Here is a 12,500-nt window from a genome sequence, read left to right as displayed (position 1 = left end):
TGTGTGGGTGGGAAAAGGGGAGGAGCTGAGCATTGAGAACAGAGGGTGTGTGTCAGACTGGATTTACCTTCAGAGAGAGGAGCAGCGGCAGCTCTCAGCTCTTACCACCTGTCACAGAGAGAGAGAGAGACACAGAGAGAGAGAGACAGAGAGCTGCTCAGGGTGTATCAGTGTGTATCGCCGTGGGCTTGGGGCTGAATACAAGACGTGGATTTTAAAGGTGGTGTGGCTGGATTGGTTAACTTTTACAGGCTGACTGGACGGTTGTTCTGCAGGTGGGCTTTGTGTGTGTGTGTGTGTGTGTGTGTGTGTGTGTGTGTGTGTGTGTGTGTGTGTGTGTGTGTGTGTGTGTGTGTGTGTGTGTGTGTGTGTGTGTGTGTGATGTGTTTTTATTTTTGTGTTGGTCATGGAACTTAGGTACTAACATTCAACTTATGCCTCTCCTCCCCTCTCTTTTCCTCCTCTCTTCTCCTCCTCCTTCCTCTTCTCCTTTCCTCTCTTCCTCTCCTCTCCTCTCCTCCCCTCTCTTCTCCTCCTCTCCTTCCTCTTCTCCTCTCCTCTACAGAAGAATGTGCTACAGGATCAACATGAGAGGGACAATATTTGGACTAAAGAGGGAGTCTTTGCTGCAGTCATCTTCCTCACCATCTTCATCATCATCATCACCTGTTTGATGGTAAGTAGCCTATATTCAGGCCTTTCACGTCTGTTAAACACACACATACACACACGTAATCCCCGCACACGTAAACACACACTCAAACATGTAAATATATGAACACATACGTGAAAACGCACACGTAAACACACACACACACACACCACTGAGTCACATAGCTATTTAAGCAGGTGAACCATGCTCAGTAGTGGTGATTTCACTAGAAGGCCTGGCTGCTTGGCTTCTAGAACACTTCACACAGGAAGTGATGCGCTGGACTGTGGCAGGGGAGAATCTCAGTTGCATATTCCTCACATCCTCTCTCCCTCTTCTCGCCTCCTTCTCAAAATTCATTGGAAGACAAAGCCAGAGGTCCCTACCCTCTGACCTTTTCCTCAATTGGGTTTTGAAGGAGGAAGGAGAGGATGTGAGGGTATGCAACTGAGATTCTCCCCCTGAATACCTTCCCACTCATTAGCACCCTGCTAGGAACGTTGTGAGCAACAGTCAGTCAACATCCTCTCCTGTCAACACATAGCAACAGTCAGTCAACATCCTCTCCTATCAACACATAGCAAAGGTCAGTCAACATCCTCTCTTGTCAACACATAGCAACAGTCAGTCAACATCCTCTCCTATCAACACATAGCAACAGTCAGTCAACATCCTCTCCTGTCAACACATAGCAACAGTCAGTCAACATCCTCCCTGTCAACACATAGCAACAGTCAGTCAACATCCTCTCCTGTCAACACTTAGCAACAGTCAGTCAACACCCTCCCCTGTCAACACATAGCAACAGTCAGTCAACATCCTCTCCTGTCAACACATAGCAACAGTCAGTCAACATCCTCTCCTATCAACACATAGCAACAGTCAGTCAACATCCTCCCTATCAACACATAGCAACAGTCAGTCAACATCCTCTCCTGTCAACACATAGCAACAGTCAGTCAACATCCTCTCCTATCAACACATAGCAACAGTCAGTCAACATCCTCTCCTATCAACACATAGCAACAGTCAGTCAACATCCTCTCCTGTCAACACATAGCAACAGTCAGTCAACATCCTCTCCTGTCAACACATAGCAACAGTCAGTCAACATCCTCGCCTATCAACACATAGCAACAGTCAGTCAACATCCTCTCCTGTCAACACATAGCAACAGTCAGTCAACATCCTCCCCTGTCAACACATAGCAAGAGTCAGTCAGTCAACATCCTCTCCTGTCAACACTTAGCAACAGTCAGTCAACATCCTCCCCTGTCAACACATAGCAACAGTCAGTCAACATCCTCTCCTGTCAACACATAGCAACAGTCAGTCAACATCCTCTCCTATCAACACATAGCAACAGTCAGTCAACATCCTCTCCTATCAACACATAGCAACAGTCAGTCAACATCCTCTCCTGTCAACACATAGCAACAGTCAGTCAACATCCTCTCCTATCAACACATAGCAACAGTCAGTCAACATCCTTCCCTGTCAACACATAGCAACAGTCAGTCAACATCCTCTCCTGTCAACACATAGCAACAGTTAGTCAACATCCTCTCCTGTCAACACATAGCAACAGTCAGTCAACATCCTCTCCTGTCAACACATAACAACAGTCAGTCAACATCCTCTCATATCAACACATAGCAACAGTCAGTCAGCATCCTCTCCTGTCAACACATAGCAACAGTCAGTCAACATCCTCTCCTGTCAACACATAACAACAGTCAGTCAACATCCTCTCCTGTCAACACATAGCAACAGTCAGTCAGCATCCTCTCCTGTCAACACATAGCAACAGTCAGTCAACATCCTCTCCTGTCAACACATAGCAACAGTCAGTCAACATCCTCTCCTATCAACACATAGCAACAGTCAGTCAACATCCTCCCCTGTCAACACATAGCAACAGTCAGTCAACATCCTCTCCTGTCAACACATAGCAACAGTCAGACAACATCCTCTGTGAAGAAACAGTAGGTTGTTTGTGAAAGGTGGTGTCTTTGTGAATGGGATCTGTGTGTGTGTGTGTGTGTGTGTGTGTGTGTGTGTGTGTGTGTGTGTGTGTGTGTGTGTGTGTGTGTGTGTGTGTGTGTGTGTGTGTGTGTGTGTGTGTGTGTGTGTGTGTGTGTGTGTGTGTGCGTGCGTGTGTGGCTGCGTGTGTGTGTGTGTGTGTGTGTGTGTGTGTGTGTGTGTGCGCGTGTCTCAGAGAGGATCTGTAGAAGATTTGAAGAGATCAGCTATGACCGCCTGTGGTCAAGGATGTGAAGGCTTTCTCCCACTCTGACACATGATCCCCGAGCACTCCGATTGGCTGAAGGGCAAAGTGGGTGGGACATGAGGTCATCAGTTCGTAAGCTCATGACATCATCAGACCTCTGATAGCCCCTGGGATGATTAGCCAGTTAAAACCCGAAAGCTGTGTCACTTAATAGAGGTCAGAGGTCACAAGGGTTGTGTCCCAAATAGCAATGTGGTCAGTTAGTGGGTCCATCGTGTCAAAAAAACCTGAACCAGTAACCAGGGGTCACATTCTGTAACCAGATGTCACATCCAGTAACCAGGGGTCACATCCTGTAACCAGGGGTCACATCCTGTAACCAGGGGTCACATCCTGTAACCAGGGGTCTCATCCTGTAACCAGGGGTCACATCCAGTAACCAGGGGTCACATCCAGTAACCAGGGGTCACATCCAGTAACCAGGGGTCACATCCAGTAACCAGGCGTCACATCCAGTAACCAGGGGTCACATCCAGTAACCAGGGGTCACATCCTGTGTGAATCCCAAATAGCACATTATTCCGTATATAGTGCACTACTTTAGACCAGAGCCCTAATCCCTATATAGTGCTCTACTTTAGACCAGAGCCCTATTCCCTATATAGTGCACTACTTTAGACCAGAGCCCTATTCCCTATATAGTGCACTACTTTAGACCAGAGCCCTATTCCCTATATAGTGCACTACTTTAGACCAGAGCCCTATTCCCTATATAGTGCACTACTTTAGACCAGAGCCCTATTCCCTATATAGTACACTACTTTAGACCAGGGCCCTTAGGACACAGACAAGATATGACCCCTAGTTCCTAACTCTTCTTCCTAACAGGAACAACATACTAATGCACAGGAAGTGGGCTTTGAATGTCTTACAGGGGTATTTCTGTAACCTTTATTTAGCAGGAAGTGGGCTTTGAATGTCTTACAGGGGTATTTCTGTAACCTTTATTTAGCAGGAAGTGGGCTTTGAATGTCTTACAGGGGTATTTCTGTAACCTTTATTTAGCAGGAAGTGGGCTTTGAATGTCTTACAGGGGTATTTCTGTAACCTTTATTTAGCAGGAAGTGGGCTTTGAATGTCTTACAGGGGTATTTCTGTAACCTTTATTTAGCAGGAAGTGGGCTTTGAATGTCTTACAGGGGTATTTCTGTAACCTTTATTTAGCAGGAAGTGGGCTTTGAATGTCTTACAGGGGTATTTCTGTAACCTTTATTTAGCAGGAAGTGGGCTTTGAATGTCTTACTGGGGTATTTCTGTAACCTTTATTTAGCAGGAAGTGGGCTTTGAATGTCTTACTGGGGTATTTCTGTATATTTCTGTAACCTTTATTTAGCAGGAAGTTATGCTGTGCTGTGTTTACATTCTGCTTGGTTTACATACAATTCAATGAGCTCAAAGAGGACGTGCAACATTACTGGATTCCACAGGAGGGCGCCATCTCCCATGTTATTGTACATGTTGTAGACTGTATCACTCAGCCATGTCCCATGTTGTTGTACATGTTGTAGACTATATCACTCAGCCATCTCCCATGTTGTTGTACATGTTGTAGACTATATCACTCAGCCATCTCCCATGTTATTGTACATGTTGTAGACTATATCACTCAGCCATCTCCCATGTTGTTGTACATGTTGTAGACTATATCACTCAGCCATCTCCCATGTTATTGTACATGTTGTAGACTATATCACTCAGCCATCTCCCATGTTATTGTACATGTTGTAGACTATATCACTCAGCCATCTCCCATGTTATTGTACATGTTGTAGACTATATCACTCAGCCATCTCCCATGTTATTGTACATGTTGTAGACTATATCACTCAGCCATCTCCCATGTTATTGTACATGTTGTAGACTATATCACTCAGCCATCTCCCATGTTATTGTACATGTTGTAGACTATATCACTCAGCCATCTCCCATGTTATTGTACATGTTGTAGACTATAACACTCAGCCATCTCCCATGTTATTGTACATGTTGTAGACTATATCACTCAGCCATCTCCCATGTTATTGTACATGTTGTACACTATATCACTCAGCCATCTCCCATGTTATTGTACATGTTGTACACTATATCACTCAGCCATCTCCCATGTTATTGTACATGTTGTACACTATATCACTCAGCCATCTCCCATGTTATTGTACATGTTGTAGACTATATCACTCAGCCATCTCCCATGTTGTTGTACATGTTGTACACTATATCACTCAGCCATCTCCCATGTTATTGTACATGTTGTAGACTATATCACTCAGCCATCTCCCTTGTTGTTGTACATCTAGAAGACTATATCACTCAGCCATCTCCCATGTTATTGTACATGTTGTAGACTATATCACTCAGCCATCTCCCATGTTATTGTACATGTTGTAGACTATATCACTCAGCCATCTCCCTTGTTGTTGTACATGTTGTAGACTATATCACTCAGCCATCTCCCTTGTTGTTGTACATGTTGTAGACTATATCACTCAGCCATCTCCCATGTTATTGTACATGTTGTACACTGTATCACTCAGCCATCTCCCTTGTTATTGTACATCTAGAAGACTATATCACTCAGCCATCTCCCTTGTTGTTGTACATGTTGTAGACTATATCACTCAGCCATCTCCCATGTTATTGTACATGTTGTACACTGTATCACTCAGCCATCTCCCTTGTTATTGTACATCTAGAAGACTATATCACTCAGCCATCTCCCATTTTATTGTACATGTTGTACACTATATCACTCAGCCATCTCCCATGTTATTGTACATGTTGTAGACTATATCACTCAGCCATCTCCCATTTTATTGTACATGTTGTAGACTATATCACTCAGCCATCTCCCATGTTATTGTACATCTCGAAGACTATATCACTCAGCCATCTCCCATGTTATTGTACATCTAGAAGACTATATCACTCAGCCATCTCCCATGTTATTGTACATGTTGTAGACTATATCACTCAGCCATCTCCAACAGAACTATGTTTCACATCCACAAGAGGGCACGCATATCACAATATCACAATATCTCAATATCTCAATATCATAATATCTCAATATTACAATGTCACAATATCTCAATATCTCAACATTACAATGTCACAATATCACAATATCTCAACATTACAATGTCACAATATCTCAATTTCACAATATGTCAATATCTCAATATTACAATATCACAATATCTCAATATCACAATATTACAATGTCACAATATCTCAATATCTCAACATTACAATGTCACAACATCACAATATCTCAACATTACAATGTCACAATATCACAATATCTCAATATCACAATATGTCAATATCTCAATATTACAATATCACAATATCTCACTATCACAATATTACAATGTCACAATATCTCAATATCTCAATATCACAATATCTCAAAATTACAATGTCACTATCTCAATATCTCAACATTACAATGTCACAATATCACAATATCTCAATATCACAATATGTCAATATCTCAATATTACAATATCACAATATCTCAATATCACAATATTACAATGTCACAATATCTCAATATCTCAATATCACAATATCTCAATATTACAATGTCACAATATCTCAATATCTCAACATTACAATGTCACAATATCACAATATCTCAACATTACAATGTCACAATATCACAATATCACAATATCTCAATATCACAATATGTCAATATCTCAATATTACAATATCACAATATCTCAATATCACAATGTTACAATGTCACAATATCTCAATATCACAATGTCACAATATAGTGATCTAGTGTGAATCCAAGATTGACCCCAGGTCTCACTGCTCTCTCTCTCTCTGTGGCTGGCGGGTCCCCTGAGGTCATACCGCCTCAGGGCCTGCAGACAGTGACATTAGAACTCCAGAATTAGCTCTGCCGTGAGGCTAATCACCTGGAAATGAGGCCAGTGGGGACTCATTGTAAGCAGCAGGACACCTGAGGTGACTGGCAACAGAAGGAAGGAATGAGGAAGTGTTGTGATGTCCATAGGGTTTGCTGTGAACTGCTCTTTCATTCCAATAGCAATCAAAGCTCTCCTCTACACCCTCTCCTCTCCTCTCCTCTCTTCTACACCATCTCCTCTCCTCTACACCCTCTCCTCTGCTCTACACCCTCTATACCCTCTCCTCTACACCCCTCCTCTCCTTTACACCCTCTAAACCCTATCCTCTCCCCTCTCCTCTCCTCTCCTCTCTTCTACACCATCTCCTCTCCTCTACACCGTCTCCTCTGCTCTACACCCTCTATACCCTCTCCTCTACACCCCTCCTCTCCTTTACACCCTCTAAACCCTATCCCTCTCCCTCTCCTCTCCTCTCCTCTCTTCTACACCATCTCCTCTCCTCTACACCCTCTCCTCTGCTCTACACCCTCTATACCCTCTCCTCTACACCCCTCCTCTCCTTTACACCCTCTAAACCCTATCCTCTCCCCTCTCCTCTCCTCTCCTCTCTTCTACACCCTCTCCTCTCCTCTCTCCTCTCCTCTCCTCTCCTCTCCCTTCTCTCAGGTCCTCTACCGTCGAAAGGAGAAGGTTGAATATTCTGACAGGCAGACCAAAGAGCAGTCCGTGTTCCCCAGCCGCGACCTTCACCTGACCCCTGTCACCGTCCCACCCCCGGTCCCGCTGCACGCCGTCGGAGCCCAGACCCAGCCCCAGGTAGGTTGGAGCGCGATTAACTACAATTCCCATAATGCAACACATATTTGAAGCCCCAAGTTGTAGCATGATGTACTACAGTACCATAATGTTATGTGTAATACACCTGGATTCATAAAGTATCGCAGAGTACGAGTGCTGATCTAGGATCAGGTCCTGCCTGACCATATCATCTTATTCAATATGATCTAAAAGACCAAACTGATCCAAGATCAGCTCTCTTACAGGGCAGCAGGTAGTCTAGCAGTTAGAGCAGTGGACCAGTAACCCAAAAAATCGCTGGTTAGAATTCCCGAACTGCTGATGTGCCATTGAGCAAGGCACTTCAGGGGTGCGGCACTGAGCCTGTAAAACAACACATTTCACTGCCCCTACCCGGTGTATGTGACAATAAAACATATGTCTTTCTAATGTGAGATGCTTTACGAATACAGTTCCTGGTTTTATCTTTAGTAGAGACGTGTCTGAAGCTAAACTAATGCTGTCCCATCTTGTCATTAATCCCCAGGTCCCCTTCTCTAGCAGCATGGTCCAAGCAGAGCCAGCACCGCCTTCTACACCCACATCCATACCTCCACCCAGAGCCTGCCGTCCTCCACCCACCACCCCTGTCCCCATCCCTGTCTCCAGCTCCAGCTGTGGTCCTCCGCAGCCCCCCCCTGCCCACCAGAAGCCCTGCCTGTCAGCCAGCCCCTCTCCCTTCAGGATGAAGTCTGCCGCGTGTCTCCAGGAGAGGTGAGTGAATACTGGGGGTGATATTAAATATGGACACTCAATGTTCATCTGTGTTGGACCAAACCGATGAGCGTATAAAAGGACAAGGACAATTCTGGTTCTTGTCTCCTCATAAAAAGAAACATGAGCAGTGTGGGTTCAGTTGTCCACTAAATCATCTCACAATGATTCTGGGTTGAAAGACTGAAACCATGTAACCGTTTTGAAGTAGTCTATAGCCTGATTGTCCCAGAGCTGGAGGGTCTCTCAATAGCTGGGCTGTAGTCTATGGCCTGATTGCCCCATAGCTGGACGGTCTCTCAATAGCTGGGCTGTAGTCTATAGCCTGATTGCCCCCGAGCTGGAGGGTCTCTCAATAGCTGGGCTGTAGTCTATGGCCTGATTGCTTCATAGCTGGACGGTCTCTCAATAGCTGGGCTGTAGTCTATAGCCTGATTGCCCCCGAGCTGGAGGGTCTCTCAATAGCTGGGCTGTAGTCTATAGCCTGATTGCCCCAGAGCTGGAAGGTCTCTCTCCATAGCTGGGCTGTAGTCTATAGCCTGATTGTCCCAGAGCTGGAGGTCTCTCTCCATAGCTGGGCTGTAGTCTATATTCTGATTGTCCCAGAGCTGGAGGGTCTCTTTCCATAGCTGGGCTGTAGTCTATAGCCTGATTGTCCCAGAGCTGGAGGGTCTCTTTCCATAGCTGGGCTGTAGTCTATAGCCTAATTGTCCCAGAGCTGGTGGTCTCTCTACATAGCTTGGCTGTAGTGTATGTGAGGTCAGGGCAGGGTTTGGTTGGATGTTGGCGGCCAATCAAGAACTGTCCTAGTGACACAAAGAACGGACGGATGGGGGAGAGGACAAGGAGGAGGGGGGGTAGAGGGGGAAGGAGGGGAGGGGGGGAGGAGGGGGAGAGGAGAGGAGGGAGGGGAAGGGGTGATGTCTAAAGTCTTTAATGTTGCTCTTCCTCTCTGGCTTGACTTTAGAAGAACACTGTAAGTGATGTCTGGGAAGCTTTCCACTGCTGCTTTTAAACTACACAGAGAGAGACATAGATAGAAACACAGAGAGAAACACAGAGAGATACACAGAGAGAGAACACAGAGAGAGAACACAGAGAGAGAACACAGAGAGGGAACACAGAGAGATGCACAGAGAGAGACACAGTGAGACACAGAGAAAAACACAGAGAGAGACACAGAGAGAGACACAGAGAGAGAACATTTTTACCAAATTACCGTACAACAGACCATGTATTCACCCTGCACACCCTAATTGACAACCAAACAAACCAAAACAAAGGCAAAGTCTTCTCATGCTTTGTTGATTTCAAAAAAGCCTTCGACTCAATTTGGCATGAGGGTCTGCTATACAAACTGTTGGAAAGTGGTGTTGGGGGTAAAACATACGACATCATAAAATCCATGTACACAAACAACAAGTGTGCGGTTAAAATTGGCAAAAAACACACACATTTCTTCACACAGGGTCGTGGGGTTAGACAGGGATGCAGCTTAAGCCCCACCCTCTTCAACATATATATCAACGAACTGGCGCGGGCACTAGAAAAGTCTGCAGCACCCGGCCTCACCCTACTAGAATCTGAAGTCAAATGTCTGCTGTTTGCTGATGATCTGGTGCTTCTGTCACCAACCAAGGAGGGCCTACAGCAGCACCTAGATCTTATGCACAGATTCTGTCAGACCTGGGCCCTGACAGTAAATCTCAGTAAGACCAAAATAATGGTGTTCCAAAAAAGGTCCAGTCACCAGGACCACAAATACAAATTCCATCTAGACACTGTTGCCCTAGAGCACACAAAAAACTATACATACCTTGGCCTAAACATCAGCGCCACAGGTAACTTCCACAAAGCTGTGAACGATCTGAGAGACAAGGCAAGAAGGGCATTCTATGCCATCAAAAGGAACATAAATTTCAACATACCAATTAGGATTTGGCTAAAAATACTTGAATCAGTCATAGAGCCCATTGCCCTTTATGGTTGTGAGGTCTGGGGTCCGCTCACCAACCAAGACTTCACAAAATGGGACAAACACCAAATTGAGACTCTGCACGCAGAATTCTGCAAAAAATATCCTCAGTGTACAACGTAGAACACCAAATAATGCATGCAGAGCAGAATTAGGCCGATACCCACTAATTATCAAAATCCAGAAAAGAGCAGTTAAATTCTATAACCACCTAAAAGGAAGCGATTCCCAAACCTTCCACAACAAAGCCATCACCTACAGAGAGATGAACCTGGAGAAGAGTCCCCTAAGCAAGCTGGTCCTGGGGCTCTGTTCACAAACACACCCTACAGAGCCCCATGACAGCAGCACAATTAGACCCAACCAAATCATGAGAAAACAAAAAGATAATTACTTGACACACTGGAAAGAATTAACAAAAAAACAGAGCAAACTAGAATGCTATTTGGCCCTACACAGAGAGTACACAGCGGCAGAATACCTGACCACTGTGACTGACCCAAAATTAAGGAAAGCTTTGACTATGTACAGACTCAGCGAGCATAGCCTTGCTATTGAGAAAGGCCGACGTAGGCAGACATGGCTCTCAAGAGAAGACAGGCTATGTGCTCACTGCCCACAAAATGAGGTGGAAACTGAGCTGCACTTCCTAACCTCCTGCCCAATGTATGACCATATTAGAGAGACATATTTCCCTCAGATTACACAGATCCACAAAGAATTCGAAAACAAATCCAATTTTGAAAAACTCCCATATCTACTGGGTGAAATTCCACAGTGTGCCATCAGAGCAGCAAGATTTGTGACCTGTTGCCACGAGAAAAGGGCAACCAGTGAAGAACACGCACCATTGTAAATACACATATCTATGCTTATTTATTTTATCTTGTGTCCTTTACCATTTGCACATTGTAAAAACACTGTATATATATATAATATGACATTTGTAATGTCTTTATTGTTTTGAAACTTCTGTATGTGTGATGTCTACTGTTAATTTTTATTGTTTATTTCACTTTATATATTATATACCTTACTTGCTTTGGCAATGTTAACACATGTTTCCCATGCCAATAAAGCCCCTTGAATTGAATTGAATTGAATTGAGAGACACAGAGAGAGACACAGAGAGAGACACAGAGAGAGAACACCGAGAGAGAACACCGAGAGAGAACACCGAGAGAGAACACCGAGAGAGAACACCGAGAGAGAACACCGAGAGAGAACACTGAGAGAGAACACTGAGAGAGAACACCGAGAGAGAACACAGAGAGAGAACTGGTTTGAAGACATTTGAAGGTTTTCATTGTGCGTTTACACCAAGCAGATTAGATGTTGTAGCTACACACAATCCCCAAGTGAATGACTGATACCAGCAGATTGTATCATCTCCCAGCAGTAACTTGTGGGTTATGTTATCACATCCCACTGCACTCAGGTGAACTGTTACATGCTGGCCAGAGTCCAGAGGCATTGAGCCGTGGTATTTTCCCCCGACCTCTAACATCTGATTGTGTTTGGTGGCAGGTGTTCTCCGTAGAGTACGTGTAGAACGAGGGGTAGACCACCTCCTCTGCCTTCGTCTGAGGAAGGTGGGAGGAGGAGGAGGAGGAGGAAAAGAAGGGAATGAGGAGTAAGACGAGAAGGACAGGAGAGGGGGAGGACATAGAGGAGGAGGTCGAGGAGGAGGGAATATGTGGAGGACATAGAGGAAGAGGTCGAGGAGGAGGGAAGATGTGGAGGACATAGAGGAGGAGGTCGAGGAGGAGGGAAGATGTGGAGGACATAGAGGAGGAGGTCGAGGAGGAGGGAAGAGGACGTCTTGGTTCTTTCTCAAATAATCTTACCTCGATTCCTACTCTCCTCACCTCCTCTCCTCACCTCCTTTTCAAAACCCATTGAAGGAGAAGTTCCATAGCCCCTCCCCCTCTGACCTTCTCCTCTTATACAGTTGAGAAGGAGGTGAGGAAAGATGAATTGAGATTGAGGCCCCCTATGTCACAAGTCAACCTGATGTTTATAAGAAGGAAGTGAGAGAATGTTCCGGAACAGGTCTCTGTCAGGAATGTTCTTTATGTAAAACAATGAACCAGGATAAAATACAATGAGAGAGGGTTCATTTCACTGGCAGGTGTCTCATGCTGATAGATT

General features: G+C 44.8%; 1 protein-coding gene across 2 annotated transcripts in view; it reads left to right on the top strand.

Moving 5' to 3' along the window:
- The window catches only part of LOC135515576 (receptor-type tyrosine-protein phosphatase R-like), a 58,683-nt gene that overhangs the window by 13,323 nt on the left and 32,860 nt on the right, over positions 1-12,500 (top strand). The window contains exons 1-4 of one of the 2 annotated variants that reach the window (XM_064939199.1): positions 61-275; positions 566-676; positions 7,490-7,639; positions 8,148-8,374. In XM_064939199.1, the coding sequence (XP_064795271.1) occupies positions 674-676; positions 7,490-7,639; positions 8,148-8,374 (380 nt within the window). In that variant the 5' untranslated portion in view covers positions 61-275; positions 566-673. Of the gene's footprint in view, positions 1-60; positions 276-565; positions 677-7,489; positions 7,640-8,147; positions 8,375-12,500 lie in introns of those variants that run through there. The other variant, XM_064939197.1, reaches the window with a different exon arrangement.

This window comes from Oncorhynchus masou, chromosome 27, assembly GCF_036934945.1.
Source record: "Oncorhynchus masou masou isolate Uvic2021 chromosome 27, UVic_Omas_1.1, whole genome shotgun sequence".
Classification (NCBI taxonomy): domain Eukaryota; kingdom Metazoa; phylum Chordata; class Actinopteri; order Salmoniformes; family Salmonidae; genus Oncorhynchus; species Oncorhynchus masou.
The sequence above is the reverse complement of the archived record's forward strand: the minus strand, read 5'-3'. Positions and strand labels throughout refer to the sequence as shown.